The 19,923-nt window shown below is 41.4% G+C and overlaps 1 protein-coding gene across 1 annotated transcript in view; it reads right to left on the reverse strand.

Annotated features, from left to right (window-relative positions):
* Positions 1-838: 838 nt before the first annotated feature.
* tbx15 (T-box transcription factor 15) overlaps positions 839-19,923 on the reverse strand; it is a 54,745-nt gene continuing 35,660 nt past the window's right edge. Inside the window, exons 5-8 of the mRNA XM_081600044.1 lie at positions 16,565-16,732; positions 16,248-16,312; positions 7,485-7,582; positions 839-4,419 (exon numbers count right to left, since the gene is read on the reverse strand). Coding sequence (XP_081456170.1) covers positions 3,575-4,419; positions 7,485-7,582; positions 16,248-16,312; positions 16,565-16,732 — 1,176 coding nt within the window. The 3' untranslated portion in view covers positions 839-3,574. The remainder of the gene's footprint in view (positions 4,420-7,484; positions 7,583-16,247; positions 16,313-16,564; positions 16,733-19,923) is intronic.

The raw sequence follows: 19,923 nt of genomic DNA on the forward strand, positions 1-19,923 counted from the left end.
AGAAATGGCAAGGTCCACAGTCTGCTTCTCTTTGGGTCTTTGTTCGTCTTTGGTGGCTGCTGCTTAGCTTTACTTCATAAGACTCAATCGACCAAAACAAAGAGCAGAAGCGATGTGAGTTAGCATAGAGAGTCAGACACGAACGTTTTTATGATCGTTTCTCCATCCAAGAAGATACATAATCTTTTGGTTTTTCTGTCTGATTTCAATGTTATGTGTTTTCCAGGTGCATAGTACCTTTTTATAGCATAATCAACTAACTTCAGATTTTATAAAAATGCTACATATTTCAAATATAACTTAAAATATATATTACTTCCTGACTTAGCGCCTTGAAATTGGGCCTCTGTCTCTTTAAGAAGCTCCTGCTCTTTCTGAAACTCTGCCTTCAGGAAGTCATTACAACATGGCTCCTCTATTAACCCTTTAACATAATTTTTACCAGCGTTATACTGAGGAGTAGCTCCTATAAAGAGCTCAGCAGATGCTCAATTTAACCAGGTGTTTGCTAATTGCTGCTGGCTAGTCTGAGGGAGCAGAGTGGGGGGTTCACAGCAGCGAGCTGCTCTGTGAGGCGGAAGCTCAATAGCTTAGAGGAGGAGCTTGATCTCAAAGGCGGAGCTAGGTCCACCCAGGCGTTTTGCACAGCTGAACGGTTGCCACGGAGATGAAAGGATTTCTCAAACATGCATGAAAGAATCAAATAAACACTCCAGGTATGTTTTTGATGCATGGAATAACATTATAATATGATCTAAAGCTCAAAAAAGCCAACTTTACACAATACTGCCCCTTTAAATGAAAACATTCGGCGGACAAACAAGAAACATATCCGATCTTCATACATGAAATAAACGTTTATTTGAGTTTTTTTCATGTGCTTGGCACTTGTATTTACAACTACGCCAAAAAAAGAAAAAAAAAGATTAACTTTGCTAATTCCCGTTTGCACACATTTTAATAACAGATAGGTGACATTGCTATACTGGTCAACTCTTAAATACACATCTTAGTACACACCACAACATACTTTACTCTCTTATTATAGTATTGCTTAATATTCAACATTTCACACAACAACTTTTTAAGCTTATAATATTGATTGCATTTGCCATCTTTTTTCTTATATATATATATATATATATAATACTGTGAAGAAGTGTTTGTCTCCTGGAACAGTTCTTCTATTTTTACTTTTTTGTCACACGTAAACGTGTCTTATTTTAACTCAGAGTTTTATATTAAACTTTAGATAACCAAGATGAAAATAACTATCCAAACCAACATGAGAAAACCATTGGCCTCTAAAACCAACAGCGTCAGAAGACGGTAAAATAGTAAACGACCTGCACTTGTTAGCACTTTATCAAGTCAGAGGACTCCAAAGCGCTTCACGATACAATCGGTCATTCGCTCATTCATAGCTACAACGTCGCTAACCAACATCTGCCCTGGATGTGGACCGACAGAAGGGAGTCTGAAGTTCAATCTGACCACCACCAGCAGTCAAAGTGGGTGAAGCGTCTTGTCTAAGGACACAACAGCAAAGTCTGAGACAGACTTGGTGGGGGTCTGAGCCAGCAGCCCACTGGCTACATGGGCAACCCCAACCTGCTGAGCCACTGCTGCCCAAGATTACGGGACAATGAGTCTTTGACATCACTCTTTTGAGGAGTTTTCAGACACGAGCAATAGGTCAAACCGCAGCATGCTGGTTAGATTTGAGCCCAGTCTTTATCCAAACTGCTCCAAGACCTTTTCAATACGATACGTTTGGAGCTTTGGGATTTTGTCTTGCTGCATATTATAAATGCCCTTCACACTAAAGGTCACAAACTGATCTATGGATACAAACTGGAATTGCGAAAATGAATTTGCTTAATGGAAACACGGCAAAAAAAAAGAAAGAAAAATCACAATTTTTGATAAATTTTTGCTGTAGGATAAGGTTGGTTTTTGGCCATATCAAAATGAATGTTATTTTGAAAAAGACTCCAATGGAAACACTTAGTTTGTATCACACCAGTTACACCAGTTTGCATACAGCAGCACCACACTTACTTGTAGGAACTGGCCACCATGGACAATGCACAGCCGACTCCAGCAAAGCCAGGTGTGCATCACAAGGTTCTGGTTTTGGTGCATTGCGAAGCTCATCAAAAGTCTGTCATTAGAAAGAGTTGGATCCATAGCTGTTCTGGAAAACTGTAGACTGCAAATTCGCAGAAAAGGGAAATGGTAACACCACAATTGGGAAATTGCGTCTTTTCGTCATTATCAGAGCATTAAAAAGGTTTTGCATTTACTCAAACTCTAGTTCGTTTGTCTAGAAAGTCCGGATCATGTGGGGAGGTGTGAACGCGCAATCAAACTCTGAAGCAAGTCAAAAAAGCAAACCCTTACAAACCGAGGTCTCTGTTCGGTTGAAGTGAACGTGAACCGGAAATGGCTCCAAAAGCAGGAAGCGGGTTGTAGCGCAGGGCATTCTGGGTAACCAAAACAAACGCTTGTGTTTAGCTCTAGAGGGAGAAATGGCTCGTGGTCTTTCACCAAATATGTAAAAGAAATCCTACAACCACTAAAATGTGGCGCTACTTACATTTTGAGAAGGACAAAGTTGTGCTCGGTGTCTTCTTTAGAGGTTTGGTGTTTCCTTCATTAGTTCTTTGTGCAGCGCCCCCACAGGCGAGGAGGGGAACACGTTTTTCAAAGTGTGAAAGCAAACTGCTGAGAATGCAACAAATCGAACCGAATCTACCAGACCGTCAGGTGTGAAAACACCCAAAGTCATTTTATGATTCTAATTTTTGTATTTACTCAGGTTACCTTTGTCTGATATGATCTGAAACATTTAGGTGTGATAAAAATAGAAAAAATCTGCAAGGAGGCAAATCCTTTTCCACTATATATATATATATATATATATATATATATATATATAATCACATAAATCCCGGAAACATTGTGAGGAGTTCCAGTTTTTGCGGAAAACAGGTGGATGAAGTTGTCTGGTTGGAGTCTTGTTCTCACATTTTACTGTACAGCGAAAAGAACCGGCTCTGTTTTCCTCCGTCAGCGGCCTCCACCGCACACAGGCCCTCCACCTCCAGCAGTGAACCGCTCACTGGTGCTGTCCAGTTGTCCCTTTCATTCTGTCCAAAGCCTCCAAGCTCCACAGAGAGCCGCAGACTCTTTGACGTCCCTCAACCGAAAGGGCACAAGCGCTGGTTGAAGTAAAAAATAAAACAAAAAAAACCCTCTGGATGACACTGGAGCTGTTTCTATTATTATTGCACCGTAACACATAGACTTCTCTCTCTACTCCGTTTCCACTTCTTCAAATTTGCCTTCGAACAGTAAGAACATTGAGCTGCTGTCAAGATCATTATAAAATAATTAAATAGAAGTTTATACCTGCTTTTGTTTTTATTGCGTTTGGAGTGGTAGGCGTGTTTCTGAAAGGTGAACTCTGTTGGTTTAAACCAACACTCACCAACTGCAGTTTTTTTTTTCTCCTTCCCTTTTTTCACCTGAAATCGTTTCAGCGACGTGGAGAAGGCCGAGGTCGCGGTTTTCACACCATGTGCATGGACATCTGAGAGGACGAGCCGTACTGACGTCCGTCGCAGGAGCTGCCACCCTGCTGGCCGCCAGCTGCGTTGCCGATCACGTGCATCGTGTCCATGCCGCCGTTGGGCAGGTACTGGCGCTCGCCGAAGGCGCCGGCCGGCGCCGAGGAGCAGAGTAGCCCCCCCTGGGGCTTCTCTGGGCTGGCGGCCAGGCGAGGCGAGGCGGGGAAGTTGTATCCGTACAGGTTGTAGGGGTTGTGGAGGGAGAAGGCGTTGTAAGATCCCTGCTGCACGTGGTGGTGGCCGCCGCCGAACATGTGGGCGGAGGACGGAGACGACCCTGACGAAGAGGACGAGGCGGAGCCGGAGCTTCCGCCGGCCTGCATCACGTACTGAAGCTGGGAGGCCGGGAACGAGCCCAGCTGACCGCCGTAGGCGTCCATCTTGCCGCCGGCAGCGCCGCCGCCACCTCCACCGCTTCCACCGCTGGCCAGGGAGCCGTGGGCGCCGCCCTGCATGCCCGCGGCGATCAGGGAGGAAGTCCTCTGCGGCAGGAAGGATTCGGATGGCTGGGCGGACGCTACGGCTCCCCCCGCCGCCTGGAGGCGGCCATATGAGCCGTCGGCCAGGCCGCCATAGCCCTGCAGGGCTGCCATGTTGCTGCGGGCGCAGGCGGGGTACTCCGACAGGCCCAGGTTGCAGAGCTGGCTCTCTCTGCAGCCGACGTTGAACGTATTCGGGGCCAGGTGGAAGGCAGGAGGGGAGCAGGACGGGGACAGGAGGTGGGCTGCGCCGGACGGAGAAGGTGTTCCCGTGCTGGAGGTGGTGGGAGACGTCCCGGTGCTGCCGCCTGGAAAACAAAGAGCAGACAGAGCCGGTGAAACACAGATTCAGGGTTTCCCCCAGTGTATTATAAGCCTGGCGGGCCACCAGGCTTTACTTGCGCCCCCACCAGGCTAAGCATTGTTTATTAATTTTAGTTGGGTTTTTTTACATATTGCTTTTTTTAAGATTTCATAGTTGGTGTTTAGGTATTAATGTTCCAGTCTTCCAATAACACATAACTATCAAGTGATAATTTTAAATTTTCAGTCAATTTTAAACATTTTTTAACATGGTGGCCGGCTGGATGAATGACTGCCCCAGCAACCCGAGCACCGGCCTTAGAAAGTTTTCTGAGGAAAATCCTGCAGTTTTATTCCACGGTATTCAACTGGGATTTGAGGAGAAGTTAGCATGAAGGTCCAGTTAGAAGAACAATGTTAGTAAAAATGGTTCGTAGACCATGAACTAATAATGGCAGAGAAAAAAACTAAACAAAACAAAAAAACGGCACCCATCTTGAAAGGTGAAGAAAAATCATTAACTGGTTCTGCTCTGCAGCCACCAGAACCAGAACCAAACACGGAGAAGCAACATTCAGCTTCTGTGCACCACAAATCTGGAAAAAAAAACTTCCAGGAAACTGCAAAAACAGCCAAAACACTAAAATCAGCAGTTTCCTAATCTAAAATAATCCCGATCCGAACTGGACACACAAAAAACTAAAAATAAAACATACCGATCAGGACATCCCTGGTTCACAGTGGTTGCTAGTAGGGAGTATGTCCAGGTTGGACACCTGCATAATGTAAGCTGAACAAAACTCTGGCTCTCCCTCCGGCCACTTAAATACACACACTACTCTTCTTTTCTGTAACTCTCTCTCTCTCAGAATAGCTGCAACTTTTACTCTCTCAAGCTGTCCTTGACACAGCATCAGGCATGGGACCATTAAACATTTGGCTGGTCAACATGGCCGCTCCACACACACACACACACACACACACACACACACACACACACACACACACACACACACACACACACACACACACACACACACACACACACACACACACACACACACACACACACACACGTACGACGCACATAAAGAGCAACGTTGTTGAAGCAGACTATAACCACAAGTCAGGCCTCTCGGAGTGAAACAATAGTTGTGGGATATCAATCACATATTTTTCGATTAATGAGACTCTGGCAGGAGTTCCCGCCGCCGCCGCTGCTGCTGTCGGAGAAATTCAGCTTGAAACTAGAACGAGGAGGAGAGGATAGGCTAAATGGTCCAGGACTTGCTTGGCCCGGGATTCTCGTGATTTTGCACCATATGCCTTCGATAATACGGCCAGCACCGCTCGCCAAGAGAGAACGATAGTGTGGTGATGTCATGTTTTCCTCCGGTCAGCGGGATTCAAGGTGCTTCAAGGAGGCGCGAGGAGAACGTGAAAGCAGCGCATGCGCACTTTCACCCTTTCACCAAAAATGAAAAGAAAAGAGAAAACGGGGTCCGGACAGGGTGAAAAAACTTTAATTAAATCTTAATTACGGCAGAGGAATTTTAGGATGACAAACACATGTTAGCATCACGTCATACTGACCTCCAGTGGTAATTTACACAAAAAGAGGGGGAAAAAAAGTCAGCGGGGAAAAAAAAGCTACTCCGCGGCGGCGAGGTCTTTGAAATGAGCCATTACTAAGCCTCGCTTTGGGCGACACCGGAGGGGGAGAGAGAGCGCAGTACTGACGGTGACTCGGAGTGGTCCAAAGCCAGCAGGGTAATGGTTTCGTACCGGAGGCCTGCGCGCGGTGTGAAAAGTTCAGCAGACGCAGGCGGACCCGTCAGAAAAGCGGCGCATGGCCAAGCTCAAGTGAAGGACAGGCACGGCTGATGCAGTGAGCGATGATGGACGAGAGGAGGGGGAGGAAAAATGCAGAGAAAAGTTCACGTCGGGATAGCGACGCACCTGGTGCGTCCACACGCTGCGCTGTAACCCCAAACGGATCGCAAAAACCAAGCGGTTGTGAAGAAACAGATGAAATAGATGAAATACACGCATGAGGTAAAGTGAAGATGACTTTTATTTCATGTTACAATTGTAAACTTAAGTGTATTGTGTTGAAATCTTGTGATAGGCCAACAAAGTGGCCTATTTTGAAATAGAAAAAAAATTGCTTTTCAACTTTTTAAATTAATAAATTTTTTTTTACTAATAAAAGTTTGGATTTGACTTCAGCCCAACAATGTCTAGTCAGGCCCGTCTCCATAAGAAATTTTGCTGGACGACAAATTGTCCCGGAAGTTTTTGCGATTAACGATAATCGAGACCATCTTCAGGTAATATAATGGCAACGGCATAATAATGCAAGGACAAATTCTCAAAGTTAAATATGCTTTAAATTCTAATGAACATTTAAACACTGGAACTGGAAGACATTTTAAATAACCAAAATAAATAAACAAAACAACAGAAACAGCAAATAAAACGAATCATTATGGCTCTGTAAACAAAAGTGTCCTAAAACATTGTGTTTTTGCAGTGTACTGAACTGACTCAACGGAGTCCAAATTCTGCAAACAATTTTTAATTTCAGCAGTTCGCTTTTTTCAGCGAGACATTTTAAAAACTATGGAACACTTTCGACAAACCCAACTATTACGTTGCGGTTTTCAGTGTGACAAAATGTAAATTTTTGCAAGGCACACCAGTAAAATCTCAGGACGGCAAGCTTTAAGAAAGCAAAATTCAGTTTTACGGCTTGTTCGCTTCAGGTGCAAAACTGCCTAATTTCTCCAGCTCGTTCTCCGCGTCAAATATTTTGTTTGTTGGCCTGCTAGAGGGAAACACAAATATAATGACTCACAGTGAAGTGAGTCATCTCATGGATTTCTGACCTTCACAATAAATTAAATTTACTCTGTTAGAGCTGCCAGCGCTCTCCCGTCTGGTTTTTTTGGAGCAGATGAAATCCCACCAAGAGGTTCGCCAACAAAATTAAAAGCTGACTGACTGAATTTAGCTGACAGATTATTTTCCAAAGGATTTTCTCTCGGAAAGTGAACGTAGATTGGCGTACCTTGCTGCTTCTGCATGTTGGTGAAGTCCTCAAACGTGAGGGTCCTCACAGGAGGTCTCCAGAAAGCGTACGTCTCCATGATGGCCTCCAGGCCGGTTCTGAAACACACAGAGAGAGAAATATAGAGAGCGAGAGAGAGAGAGACGCTTCAGGTCTGACGTCTGAAACTACAAAAACGTGACGTCCAGTGATGACTCGCTGGGATTCGGTTCAACGTTTCACTACTTTGTATTTACATCGGGTGAGTCTTTTACTTTGTTTCTACCTTTGTATTTACATCGGGTGAGTCTTTTACTTTGTTTCTACCTTTGTATTTACATCGGGTGAGTCTTTTACTTTGTTTCTACCTTTGTATTTACATCGGGTGAGTCTTTTACTTTGTTTCTACCTTTGTATTTACATCGGGTGAGTCTTTTACTTTGTTTCTACCTTTGTATTTACATCGGGTGAGTCTTTTACTTTGTTTCTACCTTTGTATTTACATCGGGTGAGTCTTTTACTTTGTTTCTACCTTTGTATTTACATCGGGTGAGTCTTTTACTTTGTTTCTACCTTTGTATTTGCCGTTTTCCTTCCTGGTGAGGTTTTTTGTGTCTGTGTTCTTTCAAAATAAAAGGTTCTTGATGAGATCTCATTGGTATTTCTCACTTTCAGCAAAGTCACTCAAGCGCTTTGACGTCCTGATGTTACAAAGGAGAAGTTTGACATTTCTGAAGGTCCTGTGAGAAGGTTGCAGCCATATTTGATAAATGTGAAACACTGAGTTCCTTTAAATCAAGGCCAAAGTCCCACCTGTTCGCCTTTGGTTCATAATAACTGGAACAGTGATCATAATCAACATATTTGATTAGAATTATTCATGATGATTTTGATTATGGCGTTTGGACAGAATTTAATGTCTTCTGTTTCATAATTACGCATGTTTTTCATTAAGGTTACATTTCTGTGTTAACAAATGTTATTCTTTTATTTGTTTGGTGTTATATTCTGATTTTAAATGTCATTTTTTATCATTAACCGCAAGTGGAAAATCATCATAATTAACAGGAAGGCTTTCAAGCATTTCTCTGTGTGTGTAGTTAATGTATAAAATGTGCTTCACTTAGTGATAAAGTTCCTGAAATAAGCTGACTTTTCACTAGTGTTCTAATTTAATGAATAGATCTGCAAGGTTTCCCCCAGAAAACTTGCTAACCCCGGTGGTTCATGTTAGGTCAGTCATCTAACGGTCCGTCGTGTTTTTGAGTTAAAAAATGTTTAAAGTTGACAGGAAATGTGAAAATATCACTTGATAATTATGTGTTATTGAAAGATTGGAAGATTAATACCTGAACACCAACTATAAAGTCTTAAAACATTTTAAAAAGACTTAAATAAATAAGCAATGCTTAGCCTGGTGAGGGCTCAAGTAAAGCCTGGAGGCCCGCCAGGCTTATAAAACACTGAGGGAAACCCTGAGTCTGTATAACAGGCTGACCTGTATTACGGTAGAAAAGTCATCTTCTAAATTTTTAGACGGTTCAAGCGAGCTAATAAATGAAATAACACCAGTTTCCCACATTAGTTTGCATAGAACGGTTTTACTGAACTGGGTGTCGCTGCTATCAATAAGGAGCATATTATAGGCAGGTCTGAAGCAACGACGTTCCTATTTATACACATATTTACACATGTTACATCCAGTGCATTTCAACTGACTTCTGTTCAGTTTAAATTATTTAATTTATAACTAATAAAAACATTGTGCAGCAGGGAAAATGCCAGTATAACTACTGCACAGTTATTGAAAAATAGCAACTCCGGTCCAAAAGGATGCGCAACTAATTAAAAACATTCAAAATGTGCGTTTGTATAATTAAAAACGTTCAAAATGTGCGTTTGTATAATTAAAAACGTTCAAAATGTGCGTTTGTATAATTAAAAACGTTCAAAATGTGCGTTTGTATTCAGATTGTGCAACAGCAGATATGTGCAAATGCCAGAAGAAGTGTTATTTAAAATTGGTAAAAACTTTGCAATAACTGTGCAAACAATTGTAAGTAACTGAGGCTCTGTGAATGCAACAATTAACGTATATCAGCAGGATGAGGCTTACAGAGTTTTTCTTGTTTAATTAGAAAAAGTGAAATAATGGAAATAACTATAGACTTTTCAGTAAATATCTTCCTAGCATCTCCCAGGCCTGTCGCAATAAATCAATCAATTAATTGTGAAATCAGTTACAACGAGCTGAATAATTTCAATTTTTGCATGATTTATCTTTTTCTATTTTCTCTTTTTTCTATCAAACCTTGGATGACAAAAGTGGCTCTTTTTTATTTACAGAGACTTCATAATTGATTTTATTTGTTGTTTCTGCTATTTTGTTTATTTCTTTTGGATATTTAAAATTTCTTCCAGCTTCAGCATTAAACGCTCCTTAGAATGTAAAGTTTATAAGTGTTTGACTGTCACTGTTTGACAGTGTTTGATTCTCACTGTTTATTCCTGTTTTTATTTTAATTATGTAAAGCACTTTGAAATGCCTTGCCGCTGAAATGTGCTATACAAATAAAATTTGATTGATTGATTGATTGATTGATTGATTGATTGATTTGACAATGTGTTCTTGCATCAACATGTTTCTTGAAAACAGTATCAAAACAACAATGTTATCGTTTATCCTGATAACTTCTGGAACGATTTATCGTCCAGCTAAATTTGTTCGCTGGACAATAGAACTCATAAAAATTATTTGCATTCACTGATCTGAAGAGATTTTATTACGGATTTTAAGTTTGTTGTTTAAATATTAGTGATACGCACAGTTAGACAGTTAATAATGACTCTAGATCAAAAACGTGTATCTTAAATGGCGTCATAATTCATTTCAAGTCCAGGTTAGAAACAAACGCAGTGAGTCTGGAAAGCTTTAACAGGTAATCAAAGCATGAAACGACGAGTCAGAAGAAGACGGACGGCGATGGATTCTGCCTGAGCGCGTCCGACAGGAGAGGCAGAGAAGTCGGAGGCAGCTGACCGAAAACCGTCAGACCAACTGCGACAGAGAGGCGGGGAGAAGCCGACGTCTGCTTGGAGGAAACCAGGGCCGTTAAAAAAGGAGGAAGTTTTCTTTCTTTTCTTTTTTTCCCCCCCTTTTACTGCACACATAAATCCGAGGTGACGTTTCTCCTTGAATCTGCACATGCTTCTCTGTCCGGCTTGATTTACCTCCCGGCGCACACGGCTCCGGCCCGCTGCCGGGGGGGCAGCCAGCGCCCGCCGCTGTTATTTTAGGCCTTCTAACTCCCAGAGCATGGCGGCTCGTTAGTGCGCCTCGCTAATCTGACTGCGATCATTCATGCGCCCCGACTGCGGTGGGACCAAAACCCAATAAATGAGCTGTGTCCTCCTGGCAGGCCGTAAAGCCGCCTCACCAGGACACCAGGAGAAAGACACCTCCGCCAGTTACCGCTGGGCCCAGCGTGGATCTATATTGGGATGTAGTAGGTAATTCAGAATATATATATTTAAAAAAAAAAAGGCTGGTGTTTAATGTGATAATTGGCTGTGGAGGTTTGCCCTTTTCATTAATATGGATTTTCCACTGGATGCAGGAAATGATACAAAAGTAGCCGCGCTGTTCCTTTAGCTCCTGCAGTGTAAACACGTGTGCAAATAACTGCGTTTTTCCGACGACTGTTTATGCAATTCATATCCGATTCTAATGTTAGCTCCTTAAAGTTCAAAAGTGGCTGAAATAACGAAGCACGCCACAGCGGTTTTTTTTTTAATGTTTGACTTCTCTTTTTCCAAATAAAAAGTGGCTGCCTTCAGCTCTGATATTTTCTTCTTTGCGAGGTCAGTGGCAGTAAATTGTTGTATTTAAAACAGAAAATATATATTAAGTTCTAAAAAAACAACAAAAAAAACAAAAACATTTTCCTTAGAAAGAACAGGCAGAACTGGGATAAAGCCTGGCAGGATGTTTTACCGCTCTTTCTTTTTGGAACGAGCGGTAAAGTTAGTTTAAAATCGTCTGGTTTCCGGCCATGGACTGGACTTTTACGCGCGGCCTTCAAATATCGAGTATAGTTGAGGTCGGGGTTTTTGGAGGGCCATCCAGAAAGTCGACTATAAGTCTTCCAGAACCAGGTTTTTATGTGCGCTCTGGAGCATTGTCCTCCTTTTCTTGTTTCTTTTTCTCTTACAATAAAACATAACCGCTGATACAACACTGCCTGGTGTTATATAAACTATGTAGGCTCTATAAAACAAAACCTAAATATTTGTTCAAATGTGACTCAATCTGGAATGAACCAATTAAAAAAAAAAGAAGACAAATCCAAAATAAAGAGCAGAGCAGAGAGATTTTCCAGAATCCAAGAATTTTCAGTCTGAAAATGATAAATCCAATTATTTTCTGGTCAGTGAATGCACCTTCCTAAGAAGAAGTCTGAGGAGACAAACTGAGGTAAGAAGCTATTTAAAGGGGAATTGTTTGTTGGCCATGTTGTGACGCATATGTACTTCATTCAGGCTGCTAGAGAGCAAAACTTAAAAATCATAACAGGAAGGCCGCAAGGATAACACCTGAGAAGAAGCACAGCATGCTTGATCAACTGTTATGAACCATTAAATTAAATGTTAGCAACCTTACAGAAATCCCAATGTTACCATAAAAATCTCTACATTCAGATGTAAGCAGAAGGTCGACTGTTAAAGCAGTGCTAGCTGTGCTAACTAAGCTAACTGCTAATGGAATACGCAAAAGATGCATGAGAATGTCAACTTAAAATCATTTTGTATTTGTTTAAAAGTTATGAAAGTCATATTTTAGAGCAATTGCTCTCTTGAAGGCTGAGTTATGGTCGTGCTGTTGAAAGTTTGCGTTGAGCGTGTGCGAGCTGAGCAAGTTGTGTAGCGGTTATGCTGGACGTGTACGTCGGTGCAGTGTTCCCTGTAAATGAGCCGCGGCAAATTACAAAAATTCAGAGGTAAACGACCAGGTGTGCCAGGCCAACGTGGATGGGCTAGCACATGCGTCGACAATAAACACAGCTTAAGGGTTCTGCACATGTGAGGCGATGTCATTTCCTCCGCCTTTATTTCCTGTAGAACTTGTGAGGCCAAAAGCCGATTGCCCTCATCCAGCTGAGCGACCAGTGAAATTTGTGCGTGTGAAACTTTGAGCTCGTACACGTAGACGTGCACACGCGGCTAGCCACACGACGCAAGAAAGTCGAAAAAGGTTCAATTTTTGTTGCTGCTGCCGTTGTCGCATCCCGTGTGTCGAGTTCATTGGTGGGAACCTTTTGTTGTCGTTCGTCCAGCCCGTTGGATGTGACGTTTCATCTGTTCGCCGATTCTACCGGGATCGGGTAGAATCGGTATTAGCAGATCGACGGTTTCCAAAACACGGATACAAACTCGATTGGTGCAGCTCTTCAGAGGAAGGAATTGAAAGTTTTCTGAATTAGACAAAAAGTTACTCATCAAACTTTTTCTGAGGTCTTAATGGATATTGTAAATATTAGCACCGCATATCTGTAATTTTCACTAACCGAAGTTAAAAAGAAAGAATGAAGCGTTTAGCCCTCCCTCGGTGTTAGCGTGACGCTCAGGAGGAGCTCGACAAATGTCAGTGTGACCCCGCCTGACCGTAAAAAAAAAACAAAAAAACCCTGTTGGGTCTCTTGAGACCGCCGGAGGGTTGAGGGAGGGTTAGCAGAGCAGTGAGGGATGCGAAGCGAACAGAAGGGCTGCAGAGCTGGAATCCGAAGCCGCACGTGAGGACAAATTCATTTTCCCTCGCTTCTCTCCACGGACAAATATCTCACTTTCTGTTATCTTTTCATCTGTTGCTTCCCCTGCAATAAAACTCCGATGCCAGTTCGTAAATCAAACGGCCTATTGTTTGAAAAATGAAAAAAGATGTCTCAAATATCTGTGCGCTTAATAATGCGGACCAGATGAAGGAGGCTGCTTTCATGTGAGGCGGGTCTGCCGGGTTTAACGTCCCTCTCATTCCCTTCCTCCTCCATCACGCTGATACTCATCGGGATTCAAAGACCTGACGGAAGACGCGGCGGCTCGAAAGAAAAGAGACTTGATGGAAGGGAGGAAGAGCTAAAGGAGAGCAGCAAATATCTTCAGTGACGTCGTTTATTCTGCACGTAGTGAGAAAAACCTTTACTGTATGGATTTGGACGAGAGCAGGCGAGGACGTCCTACAGAACATGTAGAGCTTCACAGTAACGCCCGACTCGCTAGGCGCTTCGTACGACGTCTGAGGAGTCCAGACGGTGTTAATAACCCCGCTGATGTGGTGATTTGCAGGCCAGAAAAAAATTAATTAATTAAAAAAAAGTCTAGACTAGTTGAGGTGAAAGGGAGGGAACATTCTTTTACACCAAGCCATTGTTTCCAGAAGCATTTTATAACCAAATCTTTTGCTCTAAAAGTGTTTGGATTTATTTATGGTTTCTCTGAATAAAGGGTTTTTACAACTGGGCAGGAATTTACGGTTAAACGGCGAGGTAGACGGACCAGCAGACCCAGGTGGTCATCAGGGCTTGGAAAGGGTGTGCCGGGTGCCAGAGCTGAACCACAAGCCATAACCTTAATGATCACCAGCTAAAGAGGGAAAAAGCGATATTTTTTTCTCTGAGTAATACCATAACGATGATATACTTCGCTCTACCGCTTGGTGTGTGTTCCCTTTTCTAAATCCATTTTCATTTTTTGGAGTCAAACAAAAACAGAAAATTGTATTTAGACCTTAGAGTACAAAAATAAATGATCAAATCAAAGTGTGAGAAGGAGAGGAGAGGCAAGCAGCAAAAAATATGTTTAAAGCTAGTAGAGCAACGTGAGGCAACCTCACAGGAGTAACAACACAGTTAGAGGGAGGGTAAAGTGTCACGTCTGTGAGTTTTTGAATCGAATATAATTTGTCATTCTTTTTATCCGTAGAGATGACCTGTTGCTTCTGAGACCTCATTGTGAACTTATGTGCTACTTGTTGGAGCGCTTACCTTTTTATGTACTGCTAAGATCACTTTGTACCTTCATGCAAATTCAATAAAAACACATTTTATTGCATTTTTACTACAAGAACGGATTATTTCACACTCGTCGGACATCGCTAACCTGCCTTGGCAGAAGGAAATAATATCTATACTTGTGTTTTTTTGTTGTTGTTTGAGACGTTTGCAGTCCTTTGAGTTCTCAAGATGTAAAGCACATCATAAATAAAATCTCTGAGAAATACGTCTATTACTATTATTATATTGAAAAATCTCACCTGTACATCCCAATCAAAACAAAGCTATGAACCCTTCAACTCATCATATTTGTACTGGCCTGTCATATTCACAGAAGCCAATAAAAATCTGAGACATTGAGAAAGTTGAGGCTGATAGAAGAGTGAGGCAGCCTTACTCTCATTAACACACTGTGCATTAAAATCACTGACAATTTTGTTTTTTCACTTAAAAACCAGGCAGCCAAACTGAATCCATCCAGGAAGAAGATTGTGGATGCACCACTGCTTCTGTTTTTCATATAAATATTAATAAATCTCCCCAATCTAATCCCTTGTATGAGGCAGTATTATGAAAAATCAACCTCTTTACATCTTGTTATAATGTAATTCCCTCATGATAAATATAGTTAAAGTGTTGCTTTGATTATTTCATGTATGTTTGAAAGACCCTTTAATCTCCATGGCAACCATGCAGCTGTTACAAAACGCCTGGTTGGATTTAGCTCCGCCTTCAAGGACAAAGCTCCTCCTTGGAGCTGCAGTTTCCAAGTTTCTGAGTTTCAAAAATGTATCCCTTCCCTGTGACTCCCACACTCAGCTCCTTCAGACTATCCAGCAGCAATTAGCAAACACCTGGTGGAACTGAGCATCAGCTGAGCTCATTATAGGAGCTACTTTGTGAAACGCTGGTAAAAATGTTGCTAAACAGTTAATAGAGGAGCCATGTTGTGATGACTTCCTGAAGGCGGAGTTTCAGAAAGAGCAGCAGCTTCTTAAAGAGAGAGAGACCCAATTTAAAGTTGTTAAATTACTTTTAAGTCATATTTGACACATATATTTTATTTTATATTATATTTTTGCAATTTTATTACAACTGAAGATAATGTAGATACTATATCATACTATAAAATGGCGCTATATGGCTGGAAAACTCGTTGGTAAGCGCTACAACAAGTAGTACATAAGGTCACAATGAGGTCACTGCACACATGCTTCCATCTGCTTTGATTAAAAAAGCAATTCTGATTAATATCAGTAAGTCGTCACGGTGTTGTGAAACCTCTTGCCATAAAAAAAGAGGAAGGAAAAAAAAGTGCCTGAAAATCTATTATCTAGTGACTGACTACACATGTTACTGACAATAACAAGTTGAAAAATGTTGGTAGCGATCACACAGCGTTCTTTGGAGAAAGCCAGTGATTCTTTTGTTCCCACTGTTGTTTCATTTGCTGTGGATCTCGTCTATTTGGAGGGCAGCGCAAGAACACAAGATGTGGTTAAGAACAGAACTTTGTGGTGAGATTTAAGAAAACGTCTTTTTGTCGGGAATAAAAGGCAGGTTTTCCTAACCGGACGCATTCCTCACAAGAGCTCTCCTCTGGCTGAGAAGCGAAGATTATACATATTTTTTCGGAACATAACGTTAAAACCTTTGAAATAATGAATAGGTTAAGTTGATGGATGGAAACAGATGCAAGGAGTTAAACAAAGCACTCCCGACAGGATTTATTCTGTACCTGTTTCGGCCCGAGTCCCGGAATCCTTTGGCAAAGGGGTTGCGATCAATCTTTAGTCTGGTGATCTGTCAAAACGGCAGACAGGACAACGTATTCTGAAATTGATGAAGCTCAAAATTAACTCACACAAAAGGATTTTTTTTCTAGTACGATGCCACATCTTATTAGATGTACGACCAAAAATAAAAGAATCCATAAAGCTGAGGAGTAAATCCCCCCTTTGTGAACACATAACTTTTTTACTAATTCATAAAATATGCCAGGTTAATATCAAATGTCCTAAGAGAGAGAGGGAGAAACAAAATGGCGCTGCTTACCTGCTGGTTCTGGTAGGCGGTGACGGTCGTGAAGACGGTTTCGGAGAAGCTGAAAGTTTTAACTCCCTCCCCGCTCGGCACTGGTTTGTTAGCAGACAGCTCACTGCTGAAGTCCTTCCTGATGATGTGAACCCGAGGCTGGTACTTGTGCATGGAGTGAAGGATGATCTGTAAGTAAATATGTAAAATATAAAGAAATAAACTGAGGGGATTTACAGCTGGGAGTGTTTTCCATGTTAGCAGGAATGATGCAATGCAGCTTCCTAAAAACTTTGTTCACTTTTGTCACATTTAAAAGCTTCAAATATACAAAGAAACATCAAAATCAGACAAAGTCGTCGCCTCACGAAGTGTGTTTTATCAAATTTATTGATTAATCAATTCCAGAAGATTTGTTTGTTTGATACTTGAACAGAACCAATCCGACAACAGGAAGTAGGCTGGAAATCACCAACAGGAAAAAAAAGTAAATGAATAATCAAGGCCACATCTAAAAAAAATTAGCAGATCAGAAACTGATTATGATTGCGCAATTTGACATTTCAAAAATAGCTTCGCTTGGTGCCACTTTACAATAAGGCTCCGATTACAGCTGGTTAATAAATAGTTTATAGATATGTTATTAATTCATCTCAACACTTTATAAATCATGAATAACTCTTTATTATGCATTAATTAAGGGTGAGAAGAAGACAAAATATACTGGGATTTTTTTTTTTTGGCCAAATAGTGAGCCAAATCTGCTTTTTAGCATATAGTCTCCTTCTCCTTCTTTATGCATGAGAGGCAGTTATTTATGATTTCTAAATTCAGATGAATTAATAACATATCTATGACCTATTTATTACCCATCTAAAAGAGGAGTTTTATTGTAAAGTGGAACCAATTGTCCAATGGAAACTCGCCAATTTTGAAATAACTCAAATATTTCAAAAAAAGTTTTGTTTGGATGATGTTTTTTTTTTTTACTGTAATTTGGTTTATTTCCCAAAACTGAGATGGAGCCACTTTTTCCATCACGTGAGTCACATGATCAACAACCGGATGTTACTACTGCCGCAAACCACGAAGAAGACGACAGGAAGTGGTAGGAGAAGAAACGTATTCACACGTGATTTTAATTGTGCTTCTTATTTAACGGGAAACACCACAATTGCAAGACTATGTTTTTTCGACATAAGTGGAATATTTGCGCCCATTTTGTCATGGAAACGCGGCCCAGCGAGGGCTACAAAGTTACGTCTAAGAACCAGAGTACGAGCCGTCATCCCCAAACGGAGGAGGAGAAAACCAACCAAAGTTACTTCTGGAGCGCGCCGATGACTCTAAAGAGGTCATAAAAACCATCAACAACCTGCAGGTATATCTACGCTCTGCTAAGGTCAAAGTTCATGATTAAACAGTATGAAAGAGAATGAGCAAAAATGGCATCCATGGAGATCAAAACCACTGCAAAACAAAAAGAAGGGGGGAAAAGACATCTTGATGATCCTCAAGACTCCTGGAAAAAATATTCTGTGGATTTATGAGACATCCTATTACATCTGGAGTACGGCAAGGCAAGGTTACTTATGCAACACCTTTCGGCCCAAGGCAAAATCAAAATGCTTTTCTTTGACGCTAATACGACAGATTTAAAATGAAGTTTAGAGGGGTGGAGGGGAAACTTGGTTTAGAGTAGGCAACAGCAAATAAAAAGGTTTTTAACCTTGTTTTAGAAGAGCTCAGGGCAGGAGCATTCCTGCAGAGTACAGGGAGCTTATTCCAAATTTTTGGTGCTTAAAAGCCTGAAGGCTGCATCAGCATGCTTTGTTCTGACTCTTGGAGAGGTTGGTAGGATTGATTCAGATGATTTTAGCACTCTTAATGGTTTATAGCGCCGAAGACGATCGGATCAGACACCTAGTCCAGGCTTTTGAAGGTGAGAGACCCATTAGTGAGGTTCTAAACTCTGTTGGGTTTACAGCGTCAGGACCTCAGAACCCGACTGGTACTCGGATCGGCTTTCGTTTTTGTAAGGAGTCTCGCAGCAGCATTTAAAGTATTTGTTTTTTTTCTTGATAGTCCAGTGAAAACGCTGTTGCAAAAATCAAGTCTGCTAAAAAGTGACCTTTCAGAATCCTGTTGGGACAATCGGTCGTCTAGTCCTGGACATGTCTTTGGGTCACAATGTGCCGTATTTACCCTAAACTAAGATCAGGTTCATGGTCAACGCCAGATTCCTGGGCTTTCTCTGAATGAAAACAACATTTTAGAAAATTAACATCTAAGCATATTTCCAGTCAAACATGGTGATGAAGTGGCAAAGTTCGTGGCCTACTTTGATGGAGAAGGTCTTAAGGTCGAGTCTAACGCTGTGACAAGATCTGAAACCTGCAGTTCAGGCTCGAGAATCCTCCAATAAGGTTAAATTACAACAGCTTTGCAAAAAAAAAGAGCGGATTTATGTTTCCATTTGTTCATTATTTACTTTTGGAGGCTTTTACTTTTCATGTGAACAGGATAACTTAATGAAATTATCATTTGAAAACTGACTCTTTTTTTTTGCTCTGGGCAGTTTTCTTTGATATTATAATTGGTTTTTATTAATCTAAAATATAAGGCTAATAGTTTGTCAACGTTTCTGAAATTTACACTGAAAAAAAAACAAAGTACTTTTTTTCTAGTTTCTAGTACAAACATCTTCTTGGTAAAACTAATATTTATTGTTTTAAGTGAATAATTCCTTAATTTAGATAAAAACATACTACTTCCACTTGCCGTTTATTAAGATGTCTTGCTGTAAGTGAAATAATCTGTACATTTTCATCAATATTAAGGAATTATTCACTTAAAACAAGCTCCTATGTCTCTCTGAAAAGTTACTTGCAAAATACTTTTGTTTTATTCCAAGTGTATTGAGATATTTGCACTTAAACAAAAAAAAACAAACATTTGGTGACATTTGGTTCTTCTGCAGCGATGAAGTCCTCGTTTCTTTTCCACGCATTCCTCCCAGAGTCGGCTGGCTGTTCGTGGCTAAAACTTCACGCCGTCGTGAATCTCACTGGAGGATTATTTCACAGCAGAGCGGAGGCGTCAGACCGTGTCGGCCTCAGCCTCGCCTCGGGGCCCCCGGTCTGCTCCTGATTAATCCGAGGGTGAGAAAACCTCCCCAGAGCCAAACACCCCCAGTTCTTCCCTCATCCTGCCGCAACGAGAGGGGGTCATTTCAAAGCGGCGGGGCCGCAGGGGCGAGAGGAAACACCTCTGAATATGAAAAACACAACACCTCCAGACCCCCAATCACACACACACACAAGCAGAAATTAAGACTGGTGCACGCTTTAATCTACCATCCTCGTTTTTTTTTTTTGCGG

Source organism: Poecilia reticulata, chromosome 2, assembly GCF_904066995.2.
Source record: "Poecilia reticulata chromosome 2, P_reticulata-male-v2, whole genome shotgun sequence".
NCBI lineage: Eukaryota > Metazoa > Chordata > Actinopteri > Cyprinodontiformes > Poeciliidae > Poecilia > Poecilia reticulata.